The 19,502-nt window shown below is 37.0% G+C and overlaps 1 protein-coding gene across 4 annotated transcripts in view; it reads right to left on the reverse strand.

Annotated features, from left to right (window-relative positions):
• Window positions 1-19,502, reverse strand: part of LOC142325208 (organic cation transporter 1-like) — a 132,257-nt gene that overhangs the window by 39,583 nt on the left and 73,172 nt on the right. For all 4 annotated transcript variants that reach the window (XM_075366675.1, XM_075366665.1, XM_075366684.1 and 1 more), the window contains 2 exons: window positions 18,014-18,173; window positions 3,088-3,223 (listed from right to left, as the gene is read on the reverse strand). In XM_075366675.1, coding sequence (XP_075222790.1) covers window positions 3,088-3,223; window positions 18,014-18,173 — 296 coding nt within the window. The remainder of the gene's footprint in view (window positions 1-3,087; window positions 3,224-18,013; window positions 18,174-19,502) is intronic.

Here is a 19,502-nt window from a genome sequence, read left to right on the forward strand (position 1 = left end):
AAAATTAGTGCTGCAAAAACACAATTTCTTAGGATTTACATAAATATTAGCTTCATTAAACTGCTGATAAAACAAAACAAAAAACTGAACAAAATTTGCATACAATTTAATTCTGAAAAATTGATTTAGTAACATTAATTAATTTAATATGATGAAGAGTTTAAGAAATGTTACTTTTATTAAAAACAAACCAACCTGAAATATAGCAGAAAATACTGCATTGTAATTTTAAACAATGTGACATTTTAAACAATGCAGCTTGCTGCAGTCATGAAGTGCTTTAAATTTATGTTCGATTTATTATTTATCCTATGCGTTGTCACCATAGTAATTAATTCTTAATGAGAGTGAATCTTTCTACAAAACATATACATACAGATGAAAAATTCATTCTCAGTTGGTTGAATGAAGGATATGAAAAATAAGAGGATGACTTGCATTCAGAAAAATCAATCACAATAATCATGAAAATAACAAAGACTGAAAATGTTGCTATTGTTTCAATTAACAATTAATTATAACTCCACAATTTGTTTCGCTAAGGACTGACAAAAGATGATAAAAATTAATTAATTTTCTCTAAAAATTTCGTAATTGAATATAATTCAATACACAGTGCAGAAAACCCGTTTAAAAAATGCAGCAAATTGTTCTCCACACCAGTAGTACAGAGTGATTCGAAGAAACGGGAAATTAAAAAAATTAAATAACAATAAAAAATTTTTTTTAGAAAATGATTTTTATTTCATGTAATTGTACAAATGTTGCCATTTTAGGATACATACATATTAGTTTATTTTTTAAAGATGACATCTTCCAGGTAATCTCCTCTTCTACGTAAACACTCACGAAGTCTCTTCGTTAAATTGTTCATGGTTTGACGTAACATATCAACTGGAATTTCCGCAATTGCTTCTCGGATCTTTGCCTTCAGTTCTTCCGTTGTAGCAGGTCTACTGTGAAACACTTTGCTTTTAAGGTGACCCCACAAAAAGTAATCGCAAGATCAGGCGATCTGGGAGGCCATCTAATGTCACCATTTCGTGAAATGACACGTTGTCCAAACAATCGGCGTACAGCTGCCATCGATATTCGTGCAGTATGTGACGTTGCTCCGTCTTGTTGAAACCAAGCTGTGTTAAGAATTGGTGGAAATCTCTTTTGTTGTTCCACAACAAAGGTTTCAAGCATGGTTACGTAACGAGCTGAAGTCACTGTAATCGCAAGACCGTTGTCATCCTCAAAAAAATAAGGGCCTACAACACCGTAAGATGACATAGCACACCACACGATCACTTTCTGGCTGTGCAACGGACCTTGGTGTAGCTGCGTAGGATTTTCTTGTGCCCAGTATCTGAAATTCTGCTTGTTAACAAATCCACTGAGGTGGAAATGCGCTTCGTCTGACATCCACAGTTCGTGAACAAATCCTTCGTTATCATTTATCTTCTGAAGCATTTACATTACAGAATTGTGCTCGCACAACTGCATCGGTTTCAGTTCCTGGAAGATCTGCAACTTGTATGGATGGAATTGCAAGTCCTTCACTAACATTTTTCGAACACTTGAACTATGCAATTGTAAAGATGCTGAGAGACGACGGATTGACCGATGTGGACTTCGTGTGACAGCATTTTGTAAAGCTTGATCATTCTGTGGTGTACGGACGGTTCGATCACGGCCTTGAGGTTTCTTTTTCATTGCCGAACCAGTTTCCTCAAAATTAGATATCCATGTTTTAATTGCATGTGCTGATGGAACACGGTCGTGGCGTCCCAGATTAAAATGACGGCGAAATTCTCTACGCGCTCCCTCCACACTGTCATTGTTTTTGTAAAACGCTTTGATAGCAAATGCACGTTGCGCACCACTCCAAGGATCCATGACGAAATGGCAGGTTAGGCTAGAGAGGCTGGCGCCACTTATCAAGTGGTACCAATCGCCCACGGCTACCAACACAACTTTCAAAATTTTCCGTTTCTTTGAATCACCTGTATAATGAAAACGTTATAAACATATATCCGAAAACGCTCAGTTTACTGGTTATCCGCCACGCTGTATTTTTATCATAAAAAGCTATTAATCAGTAGTAGTAAAAACTACCTGAAATTTCGAATGCTAGGGTACAAAGATTTTTACTTGAATAAAAATAATGAATCTGGATCTCTCAATCTATTTCAAAATGGCGGCCATAAAAATTGTTATTTAATATCTTTGAAACTGCTAGTTTATTTAAATGTTATTACAAAAAATGTTAAACGTTTTTTAAAAAGATAAAAGCCTTATTTATTCAAATCCGTTAATAACAGTTATGGCAAAAATTTCTGATGTGAGTCTCTAGATAACTCGACACGGTCTAACTGGTTTAATAATTAAATAATAATTAATTATATAAATTATAAAAATTACATGTAAAACCCAACATATCAATTAAAACATTTTTTTTTTATAACTTGTGAAGTATAAAAAAAAATTAAATTATAAAAATATTAATGTAATCAAATACCTAATAAAAATAAAACAACCGCTACTAATACAGAAAAAATATGAAAATTTTTGAAGTAATAATGTCAATGGAAAATATAACATTTTTCTTCAATGTGAATAAGAATGAGTTATTAAGGTATATTTAAAGAATATTTACCGTGTTGTTTGTTTACTACTTGGTTTTATTATCAGGAATACGTAATTTGGTTGCTTGAATTTTGAAATATTTCACATTCATTTTAGTTATTCATTAGTTTATTTAAGAATAATTTATTTCAGAGTAAATTATTTTCTCCCTAGAAAATATTTCATTAACTTTAAAGGTTAGCTTTTATTGTATTGGGCTTACAGTGATAACATGTAATTATAAAAGAAATCCGCAAATTCCCATGCTTGAATGTAATAACTATACCTTAGAAATAAATTGTTAGTATAATTGTTAAAATTAAAATAAATTTGTAAAATAAAATATGAAAGTATGAAATTTAATATATTATTGAAGTCAGATTTTTCACAGAAATGTTTCTTGCTACAGTTACTTCAGTGGTACAGTAAAGTGATATTTTTAATGGTATGCAATTGTATTTATTAAATTCTTACCATAAGTCTATGTAAAAAATTGACTGGGATCGGTTTTTTATTTGTTTCTGCAATTTTTTGTACAATTTTTTCAGCTTCGTCTATCTTGTTTTTACTTAGCAACCATCTTGGTGACTCTGGTATAATCCAGTAGTAACTATAGAAAAAAGATAGTGTTAATAATCATAAAGTTTATTCAGGAAAAAAAATAAATAAGACAAAACAACCATCCAAGGCATGATCCTAAGTTGTCTGCCAGGTTGGTAGCAACATATACAAAGAAAGAATAAACAATTTAATAATATGAGAAGTGGTATAAAAAAAAGAAATATATAATAACAATACTTATAACAAGAAACAAAAAAAAATAACTCTCACAAATAATTATAAAATATAAACCAAAAATAGAAGAGCAAAATGCAATAAATAAATAATCATCCCAGAAAAAAATATATAAAGCTAAAATTCTCCAACATAAACAAGATATAATCTGCTAACCACCAGAAATTCTAAACGTTTATTTTCTTTAAAATAGGTAAAAACATTAAAAAAGGTTTATATAAGATATCCCCACATTATGGGGATAAATCATACTTATTAAATCAAGTATGATTATATCCCCGTATATCATAAATGATTAAATAATAGTAACAATATTAACCTACATTAACCCATGTCCTAATTGTTAAATTCTGTAATCAATTCTTTCCTTAACTGCTAATGTAATCAACTAAACGTACCCGATTCTTCCCATTCAAACATTCCAAAACCTAATCTATCCCAAGTATTCTATTACTTACCTTCTCCATATTCCAACAACACATCTATCCATAAAGTATCCTAACTTTTCTTGTTCTCCTTTATTACGAGGGTTTCTGAAAAGTTTTGAGTCTAACATAGAAAGACGTATTTTTCAGACAAATATAGTTCTATTTTTCAACAGTCTCCTTTTAAGTCGATACACTTTTTTCAGCAATCCTCTAACCTCTTTAACCCTTTCAAATAGTAGCTGCCGTGATTCTCCAGAAAAATAAGCGTTTACGTATGCGATAATATCTTCGTCCGATGAACATTTCTTTCCTCCAAACGAAACTTTAAGGTTAGGAAACAAGAAAAAGTCGCTTGGGGCCAGATCTGGTGATTACGGTGAGTGGTCAACCAATTCAAAGTGTAATTCGTAAATTTTAGCCATGGCGACCGTCGAAGTGTTAGCAGGCGCATTGTTCTGCACTTTCTTCTTCTTCAAATGTGGTCGTTTTTTTTTGTAATTTCTGCCTTCAGCTTGTCAAGTATTGATGCGTAATACCTTCCTGTTATTTTTTTTATATTTTTGAAGATAATCGATGAACAAAATTCCGTTACTATCCCAAAAAACAGTCGCCATCACCTTCCCGGCCGATGGAACCGTTTTCGCCTTTTTCGGAGAAGGTTCACTCTTTGCAGTCCACTGTTTTGACTGTTTCGTCTCAGTAGTGTAGTGGTAGATCCACGTTTCATCTACAGTTATGAATCGATGCAAAAAATATCTTAACTCGTTTTGCTTAAACTACTGCTACAAGGCCTTGGAAATGTTCATTTGAATGCGTTTTTGGTCCAAAGTGAGCAAACGCTCGGATAGCTTACGCATATCCGATTGTTTAGTTAATATATGACAAACACGTTCTTTCGATATTCCCATAGCCTGTGCTATCAAACTTAATTCGTCGGTCGTCCAGTACCATTTGGTGAATTTTTTCGATGATAACGATGGTGGCTGCAGTTTTTGGCCGTACCGAGCGCTCATCATCAACCAAGCTGGTACTACCACGTTTAAATTCAGCTGCCCATCTTTTCACGGTGGCAAATGATGGGACAGAGTCCCCGTAAACAGCGTCGAACTCAGTTTTAATTTGCGTGGGCGTATTGCCTTTCAAATGCAAGTATTTAATCACGGCATGATATTCGATTTTTTCCATTTTCACAGAAACACTCACAGTGACTTACTCAAACGATTATCAAACAACAAATGAGCGTATAAAATGGCCGAAATTTTAGTGAGTCCTTTCAACGCATGCGCGAATACATTCCTTAACTTTTGTTGACGAATGCTGCCACCATCTCTATGTTGAGGCTCAAAACTTTGCAGACAACCCTCGTACACATAGAACACAACAGTGTTAGATGTGCTTTGAGGCAAACCAATAAGGTTTTAGTAAAAAATTTCTGAGCAATCTCAAGTTCCTCATGTGCCTTATAGCCCCACACTTGAGAACAGAATAGATAGTAATATCAAAGAAAACCTGCCACTTTACAGAAATTGACATCATTTCCATTATAATATAGCTTTCCCATATATAACCAAAGGAGAATTAGCTCTACAAGATGACTTTTAAGATTGTCTATAAGTAAGTAATAAACCAAGATACCTTAAAACTCTCTTTCAACAGCCATTTAAAATCACTAAATTATAAATGTCACACAATTCTAAAATTGTTTACCCTTTCAATTAACTACTATCCTGTGAAATCCTTTGCTTAACCACTTTAAGCCCCTTCTTTATTTCTCTCAGGATGAACCTATGCTTCCCTAATTCTAGCGTTATAGTTTCCCAAAATAGTTATTTTTAACCCCAAATGAGGTAAAATATTTTTGTAATGACAACCAGTTTCCATTCATTTTCATTTCCATTTAAAAAAATAAAAATCTCAAGATCAGAATCTATTCTAACAATATCCCAACTCCCCATAATAGCAATCTGCACAACATCTTTATCAACCTTAAACCTCCTCTAACCCAACAAACTCCCTACACCATTATCTTTCTGAAAATATAATTTTATATAGCAAACACCCCTATTAATTTTTATTCTGGAAAAACCTTGAGATTCATCTACATACTCCATCTCAACATGCATTTCTGAAAGGTAGATAGATGATGTCAAAACCCTTAACAAATTTAATAAAATTTAATTGACTGCATCTACTCTTCCATCCAACATTATTATATGCTGAAACACTAATTTCACACTTATTCCTTCTATCTATTCTCTCCTGGCAGTCTGCTCTTCCCTATTCATCACTATTTCCTTACAGACCTTTTTCACCACTTTTTCTTTGTTTTAACTTCATTAACATCAATCTATAAATCATCTTTAAGACATTTATACTGTCTTCCTTCCTAACAATTAAAATGATATTATCTGAACATGACAAATACTTTACTTCCACTATAGATTTATCAAATACTATAAGCATTTTCTCCTACCTGCAATTCTCTAGATTTCCTAACAAAGCAGTTGACTTAAACAACATGAACCTTACTTGCTTAAAAAAGCCTCAAAAAACTGCAAAACTGTCCCTATCCTGTCTGGTTCAACATTCTTCATTATATATTCTATGTCCCAATTCTCTAGAAAATGGGCAATAATCAGTCTAGCACCTCGTCTCACAGGATCAAACTGGTAGGCGTGAATAATCCAAACATCACTCCCTTGATTTTAAAACATTTTTTACAGAAATCAGAAACAAGTTTTATCCAGTTATCTGTTCCTGTAGACAGTAGACACCTAAATATTAGGTTATTTCTTCACTAGATCTTAAGTCATTTAACTTTCTTGTACCATTCAGATTTTGAACTTTAAGCCACTCTATCCTATCTATCGAAGTTCTGTTTTCACTTGTCAGATGATGAATCTTTGCACCCCTATTGGTCATACAAGTACCCTGTGTGGTAGAAATTTACAGTAATCATATCACTGGATGATTTTTATCAACGGATCACTAACTAAATAGGCCCAAACACTTGCACATAATAAAGGAATGAACAACCAAACCCAAGATGAAAAAACCAGCCAATTTTTCAATATCATGGTTCACTATCAAATTATGGCATCTCTGTTAGAGTTTTTCAATACTCAGTTTGAAGAAAGAAGGCAAAGGAGGAAGTATTGAATAACCAGTTTATACACCAGACTTGAATTTCTTTTTCAAGCTCCCCTTGCCACCCTCAATAACCAGACAGGGTGAGTATTAAGTAAGAAATAGTTATGGCTTAGTAAGTGTTACAAAAGTAAAAAGTTTTTCATTTTCAAACTTTAAAAACTTAGGGGAGGAGTTAAAGTGACTTTCTTAAGATACAGAACAGTATATGTTCTGTGTTGTGTTTAATTTTTTTGTCAAATTTAATGTTTGTAAATTTCATATTGTTCAAATTTGAGTTAGTAGGTATTATGTGCTATGTAAAAATTAACATGTGATTTTTGTTGCTTGTACAATTTTTAAGAGATGATTAAGGAAGTTATTCTGTTTCTGGGTATCATGTGAGGGTGAATGCATTTTGTTCATCCAATTTAATTTAGTCCATTCAGTTGAAATTTTCAATTTGTTGCAGTTACTACAGTTTCAATTGTTTACTGCTAGTTTATTATGTCAATCAGTGGTTTATTTCTGTTAGTTTATCATATGATCACTGTATTTTGGTTGCAGTTATGAAAACAACTGAAATATTAATCAAGTTAGACTGCTGATCAGAAAATGCTGGGGATGTGCATTTTGTAGTATTTTTTTCATCTTTCTCAGATTATGCACTTGAGTAAGATTGTACATACACTACAGACTTCCAATTGGAAATCATATGCAGCTCCTGGACTGGTTGCATTTAGGAAAAAAATACCCTAAAAGTCTTAAAATCATGTTTTCTATCCAAAACTGACAGAAAGTATAGGAGATACTATTTAAAAAAATTAAGCTGGCCACAATGCAGAAAAAATGAAAAGTGTACTGAAAAATGAAGTAACATACTTTTAACGTTAAGGGAAAAATAATTGTTCTGCATTTAATATTATTTTCAGAGGTGTCACTCTTCACCACCAAAATTAACACTGTATATTTTTTTATTAAGAATAGCTAATTTCTGATCATAAATGTTTTTAAAATGTTGAATTAACTTTCTGGTTTACTCACACTTAGATTACGATGTATGTGGTGATGCTGCTGTGTGTTCAGAGGGAACATTTTCATTAGAAGATAAGCAATAAAGTATATGTTTCATTTAAGTAAAAGAAAATTTTGTAGAAACACATTTAAAGATGATAATTAGTTTTTATTCTCTACATTTACATAAGTGTTAATGAAAATAAATCCAGCCTGATTTTATTAATAATATTCATAAGCATAATATTGAAACAAATACAACATGAATATAATTCGTATCAGCTTTCAAATTGCAAAAAAATTACAAAAATATCAAATTACAATAAATTTTCAACAAAAATGAGATCATTAATTAAAAAAAAAAGAAGACAAACAAATTACAAACTTTTGTAAAAAAATTATTCAGAATACCCAATCTACAGTCTATAAGAATGTATGCTTAGACAATAAAAGTATAGACCATGTCATTATCTTCAATTTTTTAATAGGAAGTAAAGTTAATTTCTAAAAACAAACTTAAGTTTATATTGAAGTTAATGTATTATTTTTTTGATTTAAATTTGACTATAATCAAGTTGTCTTTGTATACACCAAATGATCAGTTAGTTATTCTTATTTATCTTATTCTTTGATATATTTTCTAACGACTACTTTATTATAATGCCTAAATTTCAGAAATTCAGGTTTAAGTGAGCTAACAGTTCACCTCAAACAGATTGTGATTTTCCAGTAGGAGTAAATGAATAAAAAATTTTAATTGTGTTACTAATGATTCCAATTACTTGTGAATTAATTAAAACTGATAAAATATTATACTAATTATTAATGCAGTGGTTCCCAAATTCTGAGAAGCTGCAACTTTCTCACAGGGCACCACTAAATAATATACAATTTTCATAATATTCTTTCCATTTTTAATCAAAGTCATAGGATGAGACATTTAGTGGAGCTGGTGTAAACCACTTAGTAATATTTGCAGTAACCTCTGTAAATGGTTACTAGATGACACAACATTAATCTTTTGATTGTTTTAATAGTTTCTCAAATTTCCTGGTATTTTATTTTTTTTATTTTCTCACATAGATACATACACATGTTAATTTCACCCAGTTTTTGTGATGAATTTTAGAGATTGTATCAACTGACTATTGCTGTAATCAAGTCAAGTGCACTTTTTGAAGTATTTTTTCACATATGCATTTTAAAAATGAATCAATTTTTACTAAACAGCAATAAGCATTGTGAAAGTGAAAACAAAGAGGGCACATCACCAACCAGTGACAAGATTATGAAGAAACATAAGTATCAAAAATATTATGATAGTTATTTGGAGTTTGGTTTTATGTTAACCGAAGGAGAATCCTTTTTCTTGCCGCAGAAGGAGGACTAGGTACTTTCATAGCATTAAATCCTCCAAGCCCAATTCCTGGTGTTCCTTCGTTCAGGAGCAAGGAAATAGAGACCCTTTGGGCGTTGTGTATAAAGCCCTTGGACATAAGCGCAGGAAAGATGTTCTCTTGTCAGCTTTGTCAGTCCGCGAAAGTGTGGTAATTGACAAGGACCGTGTCCTTAATATTTTCCTGAATGATTTGTTCCCGGATGACACTATGATGGGTAAGGTTTCATACCACCGGCGTATCAGGCGGGAGGTTGCGATTTTCGAAACTGACTTACAATCTTCTGAGATCACTGAGCCGGAGGTGCATCATGTGATCTGCAGTATGGCATGGCACAAGGCCCCCAGATATGATTGTATCACAGTGGAGCTCCTAGTCCGAGCGCTTTCAGTAGTTCTTGGTCCTCTAACTAGAATATATAATAGGTTGCTCTTCGTCGGCAACTTTCCGGCGTGTTGGAAGCGTGGAGACCTGGTATTGTTGTTCAAAGGTGGCGAAAAGATGCTACTGAAGGTTTTTCTTACCATCCACTAACGCTCTTGCCTGCGATTAGCTAAGTTTTTGAGAAGGTCTTATATTTTCGTATTAATGTTAGATTGGCCACTGTTCATTTGCAAATGGACAAACAGTATGGTTTCTGACGGGGCAAGAGCACTGAGGATTCCATACTAAAGGTGATGGATATAGCTTCCTCTAGTTCATACAAATATGTATTAAGGATTTTTCTGGGCATATCCGGGACATTTAACAACTTATGGTGGCCCTCTGCCCTGTTTCAGATGCAGAAGCATAAGTGTACAGGAAATGAATTAGAAGTGCTCTCAAGTTATTTCAGCCATCGGACCGTTTCCCTGTCTGATGGCGGCTCAGACGTTCATAAGACCATAACTAAAGGATGCCCTCAGGGCAGTGTCTGAGTTCCCTTCTTTGCATCATAGAATTCGATTTCATGTTACGTCTGAGATTACCATATGGTTGTCGTATCGTCGCTTATGCTGACGACGCGCTACTACTGATTGAAGGGGATTCAATCAGTAACGAGGTACGGTTCCGAGCTGCTCATGCTTGTGGAACGCACCGACTGTGGAGTCTCCAACATAAGATGATTTTCAGCCCAGAGAAAATCACAATGATGTTGGTTAAGGGCCGATTGGCTGCTTCCCGACGAATCCGGGTTTGGATGGCTGGTCTCCCCGTTCTGTATGTTACGGCTCAAAAATTCCTGGGTGTTATTCGAATTGAATAACACCCAGATGAGAATTTTCGGTTCAAGAATCATCCACAGTAAGTAGCAAAAAAGACCGCTGATGCTTTTTATGGAATCTGTAGAGTCATTCATCCCGACTGGGGGTTGAATTACCGTACCATGCGTATCCTTTACAAAGATGTCAGCGAAGCTATTATGCTGTATGCTGCGCCTGTCTAGGCGCACCACACAGCTTTTAGATATTGCGTGGACATTTTGCTGCGGGCCCAGCGACTCCTCTTGCTGGCTGTGATAGGCGTTTATAGAACAGTCTCGCAGGAGGCAGTCTGTGATATAGCCGGAATCAAACCAATAGATATCTTACCTAATGAGCGTAAGGAAGCTACATTTCCAAGGTAAATAACCTATTGACATCAGAACGAAGGCAGGAAATTGAGGCCCGGGGCCTTGCGTCTTGGCAGGTCTAGTGAGACCAATCCTCCACAGATCATTACACGCATGGTATATTTCCTATAGTATCTGATTTAGATGCGATTGGATGGGTCTCCCCCAATCAGTATATCACGCAGTTTCTCTCCGGGCATGGTGCCTTTCGAGCGAGTTTGTCTAGATTTCGTTCGGTGGATTCGAGTCAATGCCCGGATTGTGGGACTAATGATACAATGGACCAGGTCCTCTACATCTCTCCCCGATGCGAAGTCGAACGTTCACGAGCTGTTAGGGAACTTAAGAGAATACATTCCTTTCTGGATCTCCGTATTAACTGGATGATCCGCGAGGAGTAGTCTATAGTGTTTGGTTTTCTTCGCGCCCTTGTGGTGTGTAGGTCTGCAGAGGGAGTTTAGTCGAGGTACTCGGTCGTGGTAGGATCCCGGGTGGCTAGGGTTCCGGCTTAGGCATTGGATTGTTTGTAAGCAGGTGCATTGGCATCGTGCCACGGTTATAATGGTGTTTGTGATTCGATTTGGGGCACCCGCCAGTTTGGGTGGCCGCGCCGCCGGGGTATGGTAACCCGTGCGACAGGGGGCGTAGCTCCGCCGGAGGCAGACCTGGTTGTGACTTGGTAACGCCACGCGAGACTCCATAATTTGACCGGGTGGGGAGTGCGGGACTTGTCCCCGGCTTCTGCGCAGAACGGAATGAGGTTGCGTTCCCCTTTTTAGGTTACCAAAATTGGTCGACTTATTTGGGCTGACAATGATCAGTGGCTATCAGTAAACCTGATTTGCTGTGGGGTTTAGGCAACACAGCTGAGTAGTGTGTTGCAGTAGTGCCACTGTCGGCTAAATAAGGACGTTTCCTTTGTTATTGCATCGTATCCCCGTTCTTAGGTTCTTGGGCCAATAATCATTTCGACCCCCTGGCAGGTCCGAAAAGCGATTTCGCTTCGACCTCGCCGGTGGTCTGCTCTAGGAGCTTTTAGCGATTGATGTTTCGAGAGGAGCTACGTGAGAACAGTGGCCTTGCTCGGGATAGATCACTGCTGGACCACTGGAATCACTGCTTCTGGCTCACCTTGTCTTGTGTCTAGGTGATAGGATTTTCCAGATTGTTCCTGTAGTGCCTGGCGATACAGTCGGTGTTTTTTTTTTTTTTTTTAGAGACGCTATGGAGAAATCAGGGGGAGCAATCCGATGTTTCAAGTGTCAGGGCTTTGGTCACACCTCTCTCCCCTGCAGAGCACATTCGGAGATGTGTGGGGTCACTGTGCTCTTCCGGGGTACAGGGCAGGCAATTGCCCTGCGAAGTCTGCGCTGCCTGTACCTTGCTGAAAGGCAGCGATGCTGGACACCGGGTCGGTGGTAGGCAGTGTAGGACGTATGAGATTGCTCGGGCGAGAGGTGTAAAGAATACAGCTTATGGCGACGCCTGATTTGGAAGAAGTCTTTGAGGACGGACTCCACCCTGTCGAACGCTTGCGCCTGAGGCAGTTAAACCTGCATCATTCCCGGGCGGCCACCAGTGAAGCCATGAGGCTTCTTGAGGAGTACAACCTCGAGGTCCTCTTGGTCCAGGAGCTGTATGCGGTCGGTGGTAGGGTGGTCGGTTTCAACGGGGTGGATGTTATTCATTCTCGTAGGGGACGGCCTCTCTTCGCGGTCGTAGTTGGCTCAGATTCTTTGGGTGTCTTCTGGATGCCCCATTGGTCTGATGAGCAATTCACCGTCGTGCGAATCACGAGGGGTAATCTCGATGTTGTAATGGTGTCGGCATACTTCCAGTTTGGATGAAGTATGGATGAACTTCGCCAGCTTGCTGGCGAAGTTTGACAGGATTCTGGAAGGTCTCCCGGGCATCAGAGTGCTGGTTGCTCCGGACGCTAACATCTGGAGTTCACCACTCATCGACCCCAGAGGCGCTGATATTGAACAGTTCGTTAAAGCCAAGAACCTCTATTTGATTAACGACGCAGAACAACCGCCAACTTTCTCTTCCGAACTGTGGAAAAGTTACATCGACATCACTTTGGTGACGGGCGACTTGCTGCGAAGTACAAGTAGTTGGACTATCTGGCTCGAGCCTAGTGTGAGTGATCATAGGTTTATAACCTATGAGATCGTTTACAGAGGCGGTCTAAGCGCTCCAGATTCGGGTCGCTATAACCTAAGGAGCCTGGATCAGGACATGCTGCGGCGCGAGTACGCAGCTGCCTTGCATGGGTTGGAATGGCGCATGGAGCTCAGGTAGGAGGTGGAATTGATGGTTGAACGATTCGGCCGGGTGATCAAGACTGGCTGCTATAAGGTGGCCTCGGCCATTGGACGGACCTTCCAATGGCCAGTCCTTAGCTAGTGGCCAGTCCGCTGATCGGGGAGTGCCTAGAGCCGTCATGACCACTGCTTCCGGAGAGCCGTCTGTTAAACGCAGGTGGAAACCCTTGAAAAAGTGGTGGTCTTCTGACCTTAGTGCACTACGCGCAAGAGTTAGGTCCACTAGGAAAAGATACCAGCGTCGCCCCCTAACGGGGATTATCGTTGATGACGTGCGCGCTGAGGGTCTGCGGATCTACTGGCGCACCCATAATAAGTATGTACATGCAATTAACGAAGCCAGACTCAAGTTATGGGAAACTTCAAGCGCGAGTTGCAGCGCAACCCCTGGCAGCTCACAAAATCACGTTACCGGACAAAGCCAATGCACATGCTACCCAGTATTCGATGCAGGTTTGGTATTCGTGACCACAATTTAACATCTGTGGCGACTTACCAGGCGTTCCTGAATACTCTGTTTCCAGATGCTCTGGAAGGTGAAGCAGAGGTCGACGTTAGGGGGGCGGGGACTATGCCTTTCTCTGGCGTACGGGCTGTGGATCCCGTAGATATAGACGGAGTGGTTTCTCGAATGGCACAGAAAAAGGCACCGGGGATTGACCAACTTGATCCGGATATATTATTCCATCTGCTGCCTGTTATAAGAGAGTCGCTTGGTAGACTGTTCTCGGGGTGCCTTAGCTGGGGCTGCTTCCCGACTTGTTAGAATGTGGTTTTGGTGAGGGTGCTCTTCAAACCAGGAAAGGATCCTATTGAGGTCAGTAGTAATCGACCCATAAGCCTCTTGCCGGTAATCGGCAAGTTGCTTGAAAGGCTGGTAGTGGAACGGCTCTGGGAAAGTATTGAGGTGAATTGTTTTCTAAATCGAGGCCAGTATGGCTTCATGAAAGGTGTTGGTACCGAGGATTGCATCTTAAATGCTCTTGCCGAGGTAGAAAGTGCCGACTGTAAATATGTTTTGGCAATTTTTATAGACATAGAGACAGAATTTCCTTCTTTGCGTTGTTGTCCTGTATGAGTTCGAACGCCGCAATGTTCTCGTAGCCCTGCAGGCCGTGGTACGTGACTATTTGTCTAACCGTACGGCTCTGTTTAAGGATGCTCACCTAGTTGTGGAAAAATCCGTCACCAGTGTAAGCACGCAGGTTTCCGATCTTGGTCTCCTGCTGTGGGACTTGGTATTCGACGGATTTCTGGGATTGACATTTCCAGAAAGGGTCACGGCCCAGGCTTTCGCCGATGGCTGTCTCCTTTTAGTTCGTGGTAATTCACGACCACAACTAAAAGACCAGGGGCAGGCAGCCTTGTCAACCGTAGAGGGCTGGATGGACATTCAAAATTTAAAGATTTCTGTGCCCAAGATGAAGTTTATGCTTCTCAAGGCCGAGTTGGCTGTGTAATCGGCCGAGTTAGAGTTCATAAGTACCTAGGTGTTTTGTATGATGAAAAGTTACTGTTTAGCAACCACATTAGGAAAGTAGCGGCGGACTCCGTCTCAGTATGCACAAACTTAGAAGGATTTCTCGGAAAGACTATGGGTTGTCGGGCCATCAAATATACATGATGTACCGAGGAGTCTTTGAAAGCATGACCTCATACGCGACGCCCGTTTGGGCGCATAGGTTGGATATGAATAGAGAGAGAGCACTTGTTCAAAATTTAAGGAGTGCCCAGCGCAGAGCCTTGATAGTATGCACTGGTGCTTTTAAAACAACCTGCAATAAGGCTACCACCATATTGGGAAAGGCTCTCCCAATCGATTTAGTGGTGAAAGTTTGCCATGTGGAGATTGCGAAGAGGTCGGGAGGCCGAGGTATTTGGGATGTGGTTTTGAGTCGTACCAGCACCTAAGAGGAACGATGATAGCAATATACTGGATCTAAATTTCGTTCAATTGCCTATCTCCTGTTTGCGGAAGAGGCTGCAGAGCCTCTCCGTGGTAGCATGGCAGCTGGAATGGAACACCACAACTAACGAAAAATCCTTGTATACGTTTATACAGGATCTGGGGGATAGTATGCCTTGAGCTCGTTTTTAAGGGCAACGGATGCCCAGGTGCTCATCAATCATGTTAATTTAAACCAATATCTGTTTCAGTTCCGCCTGGCAGCTGATGAGCTGTGTATCTGTAGGTAGGTCCAGTCAAATGAACACCTGAAGTTTGACTGCCCTGCTCTTGGGGGGGAGGGGCCAGAGACTGGGTCACCCTGGAATTTAGAGGTCAAGGGGAAAATTGGCCACTTATAAGCGGCAAGTCAATGTGACAAGAGCCGCATTGTCAGACTGTGTGGGCATTCCTTGATGTGGTTGCTATATTCAACCATCAGTAGTGTACCTAAGGGAAAAGACTTCTACCGCACTGCTGTGTGAAGCTAATCTAGAGATATATCTGGCTGACCACCAGCCAATTAATGCTCCAAGCACTTTAATATGGTTGACAGGTACTTGCTGGCATTCAGTGACCTAGGCATGGCAGCAAATTGCTGTCTAGACGAAGTAAATTTTAATTCACAGATGTCATATATATTTTTAGTAGCTGACAGGGTGCACCTACTTATTTACAAAAATATAAGACAAGTGAGCAGTTGGGACACATAAGCCGGTGGTGTATGGCACCGCACTTAGTCCACTCACGCTGTTAGGTATGTTTTAGGAGCTATTTAAGACACTGGTAGCTAAACTGTTTCAAAGCCCAGTAGCCGTTTGTGGCACAGACCTTCGGTCTAATGTTTTAGGGTGACCGAATGCGATGGTGGCAGGAGAAATGCCAAGCAAACCAATCTTACAGTGTCTTAAGCAAGACTGAAAAGACCTAACTAAACAAAGGAATTGAACTACTTACCCATAGAAGATAAAAGTGACTTCAACACATAACACAAAACATAAAAATATTACATGGAACAATAACAACACAGTAACATTGAAACAAAACAAAGGACAAGAATAACAAGAACATCATTTATAAAGCAAAACATCAACAAAAACAATACAAGAGAAATCCAAGCAAAACTCTAGGTTGCCTCAGTAATCCTTTCTTCTGCTAAATACACTATAAAACTCTCCACTGTTGCCCATTTACACTGGCTCCCCAGTTTACACAGAGATCCAATGCCAGATGGTCTCCGTACACATTAACTGGTACTTCGAACATTCATAAAGAACATTTTACGTTGACAGAAGTGAATGATGAAGAGAAGCCACAATGTATTTGTGCATGAAAGTTTTGGCACCAGAGTGCATGTTACCAAGAAAGTTAAAAAATGCCATTTAGAAACCACTCATCTTAGCGTAGTTAAATCTCATGGCTATTTTGCAAGAAGCTAAAAGAGTTAAATAAAAAAGTATAGTTTTTATGAACAATAATCAATAACAATCAATTCTTTGCTTTACAAATTAGCACAAAAAAATCGCAAAATTTAAGAAACCCTGCACAATCACAGAACTCATTCTACTGACTGCTACAGATGAACAATACGATCAGTGAATCTGATAGAAAATTACTTTTAATGCCTTTATCCTAAAACACAAGCAGTCTTAAATTACAGACCATAGTAGAGAACCTCTAATTAATGATTAATTAAATGAAAGATTAAAAGGTTAGTAACTTGATTTGCTGGTGGATGAGGTCATAGACAATAATAATAACAACGATGCTCACTTTATTTGCAATGTACTGTCTATAGATAGCAATAATGTTGTAGAAGACCTTCTCTTCTATAAAAGTATCACTGCTAGTGCAAAGGTTCAAGACTTGTTCAAATCCATGATATTGGAAAACCGTTTGGATGTACGTTTGAAACAAGTTATTTTGTCTGTAATGATGGTGTTCATTTTTATCCAGCTGTTATGGAGGATTGCAGGCTTTTATTTGATACAAAGCCCCCGGAATAATACTACTGTCTTACATGTTATTTTCTTACATTATAAAAATTAACAGAAATTATTACCTTGCCTAATGAACAATTTTTATAACTACAAAATCTTTGTAATCTAATTTTTTTTTTGTACTTAGTTTTAACCTTTTAAAATATAAAGATTTATAATAAAATTTATATATTAACATAATTTTGGCATTAAGTATTAAAAATGTTATTGATAACTTATTTTTGGAGTAAATTAGATTCTATAAAAATAAAACCCAATGTGTGCTTGTAATTACTTTTATAGATCTCTATGTTTGAATTGGTTTTTTTGGAGTAATATAAATTTTATAATAAGTTACAACTCTGTAAATTCTAAATTATTATTTTTCACTCGTAATAAAATATGTGGTTAACTATATAAATATTTTCAATATAGAAAATGCAAAAATAAAAAAAAATATCATCCAGTTATTCTCAGTTTCAAATATCATAAGTTATTCCCAATCAAGCTTAGCACTTTTCATATACAGCAAAACTTGTTTATAACTAAGAAACTATAATGGGACATGAGGCTGTTGTTTCAGAAATAAGTGTATCTGAAGTTCACGTGAGATATAGTTTGAATGACTGATGTCTCTAGATAAACCCATATATTCCAAAATGAAAATTTTTCTCAGAATATGGCTAGATTATTAATATTTCTATCATTCATTGTATAATGATAGTCAGTTAAAAAAAAAATCATTTATCCACAGATAATGCTAAAAAATAAACAATTTATAGATGTGATAATACTGACCTAAATAAAATCACAAATGGAACTGATGTTGCCAATGAAAGACTAGCCCAATCACGTAAAATATATCCTAGAATAGCAAGAAGAGACATTGAAAGTGCAAAACATATCGTCATCATCATTCCTACCATAGTTCTGTACCGTGGTCCCATCAATTCTAATGCTGAAACATATAATAGTTTCAATATTACATATCAATTCATGCACTCATTTAAATATGAGTATGTATTATCAAGATGACAACAATTCACAAAAAGAGCAAAGTAAATCAATAAATTCATGGCAACTAATTTTCTCTTTATTGGGAGGTTGTCAGAATAGCTCAAAGTATAAGTATATGAATTTATCAATTGTTAAATAAGATCAGTGAAGCACTATTTTTAAAAACTAAATTCTATAAAAGCAGATATTCCTAATAAATGTTATTAGTTTTCTTTAATGATTACAGTCATTTCTTTCATATTACTTTGACAATATTAGCTTAACAGTTATTAGTTGTAAGAAGGACACTACTAACATTGTGTCAAAAATTATTACCTCTAATTAAATGACAATATTTTAGCCATAATCAAAATTCAACAAAAACTAATATTAACAACTATAGTATAAAATAACAATTAAAATTAAATTCATAGATGTACTCCATAGCACTATACTCCTTATGAAAACATTTTATCACTGTATTCTATCACACATATTGAACAGTAAGGTACATGCACTTCCCACTATAAAATCAGTCCAAATATTGAACGTGCAGACAAGTTATTGAAGTGCTTTTTTGTAAATATCAGCCACATAAATATTTTTTAAAAAATCAATGTTCCAAAACAATAACCACGTTTTATTTATTATCATCATAAAAGTATTCACCAGTTGCAAAAACTGCTATTATTATTTGTAATTGCAAATTCAGTGAAATTATATTCATATTTTATTATAGTAAGATTTTTTAAATATTTGTATTCAAGACATTGTTAAAAAATCATATAAAAGTATAAGTTACAGTATCACTTTCATGTTGTGTTGCACAGATTGTTATTATTCTGTATGTTGGTAAATGGTTGTTTAGTACTACATTCACAGTACTGATAACAGTAATGCAAGTGGATAATGATAATTTTCTCTGTGTTGTAAAAACAGTGCTTTAGGTATTATACTGCAAACAGTGAAATACTTATGACTAAACAAATAATTTTGTTGTAATTACATTTCTTTATTGTACTGCATCATAGGAAGTTAAAGTTGCATAGGTTTAAATATTATTTTTGAGGTAATCTATCGGAATATGTAGGTTCTTTTAGTCTGCACAACTGAAACAGAATAGGGGTATGATTTTTTAAGGTAGTAACTCCTGCTAGCAGAATACAGATCTGATAAAATCATCAGTTTGCTGCTATTCCGGTCATGTATATCTTATACATGATTTGTTAACACAGTTTTGGCTTTGCCTAATCTATATAAGTTTAGTTCTTTTCATATAAATTGCAGATAA

The sequence above is a fragment of the Lycorma delicatula genome, chromosome 1, assembly GCF_047948215.1.
Source record: "Lycorma delicatula isolate Av1 chromosome 1, ASM4794821v1, whole genome shotgun sequence".
NCBI classification, from domain to species: domain Eukaryota; kingdom Metazoa; phylum Arthropoda; class Insecta; order Hemiptera; family Fulgoridae; genus Lycorma; species Lycorma delicatula.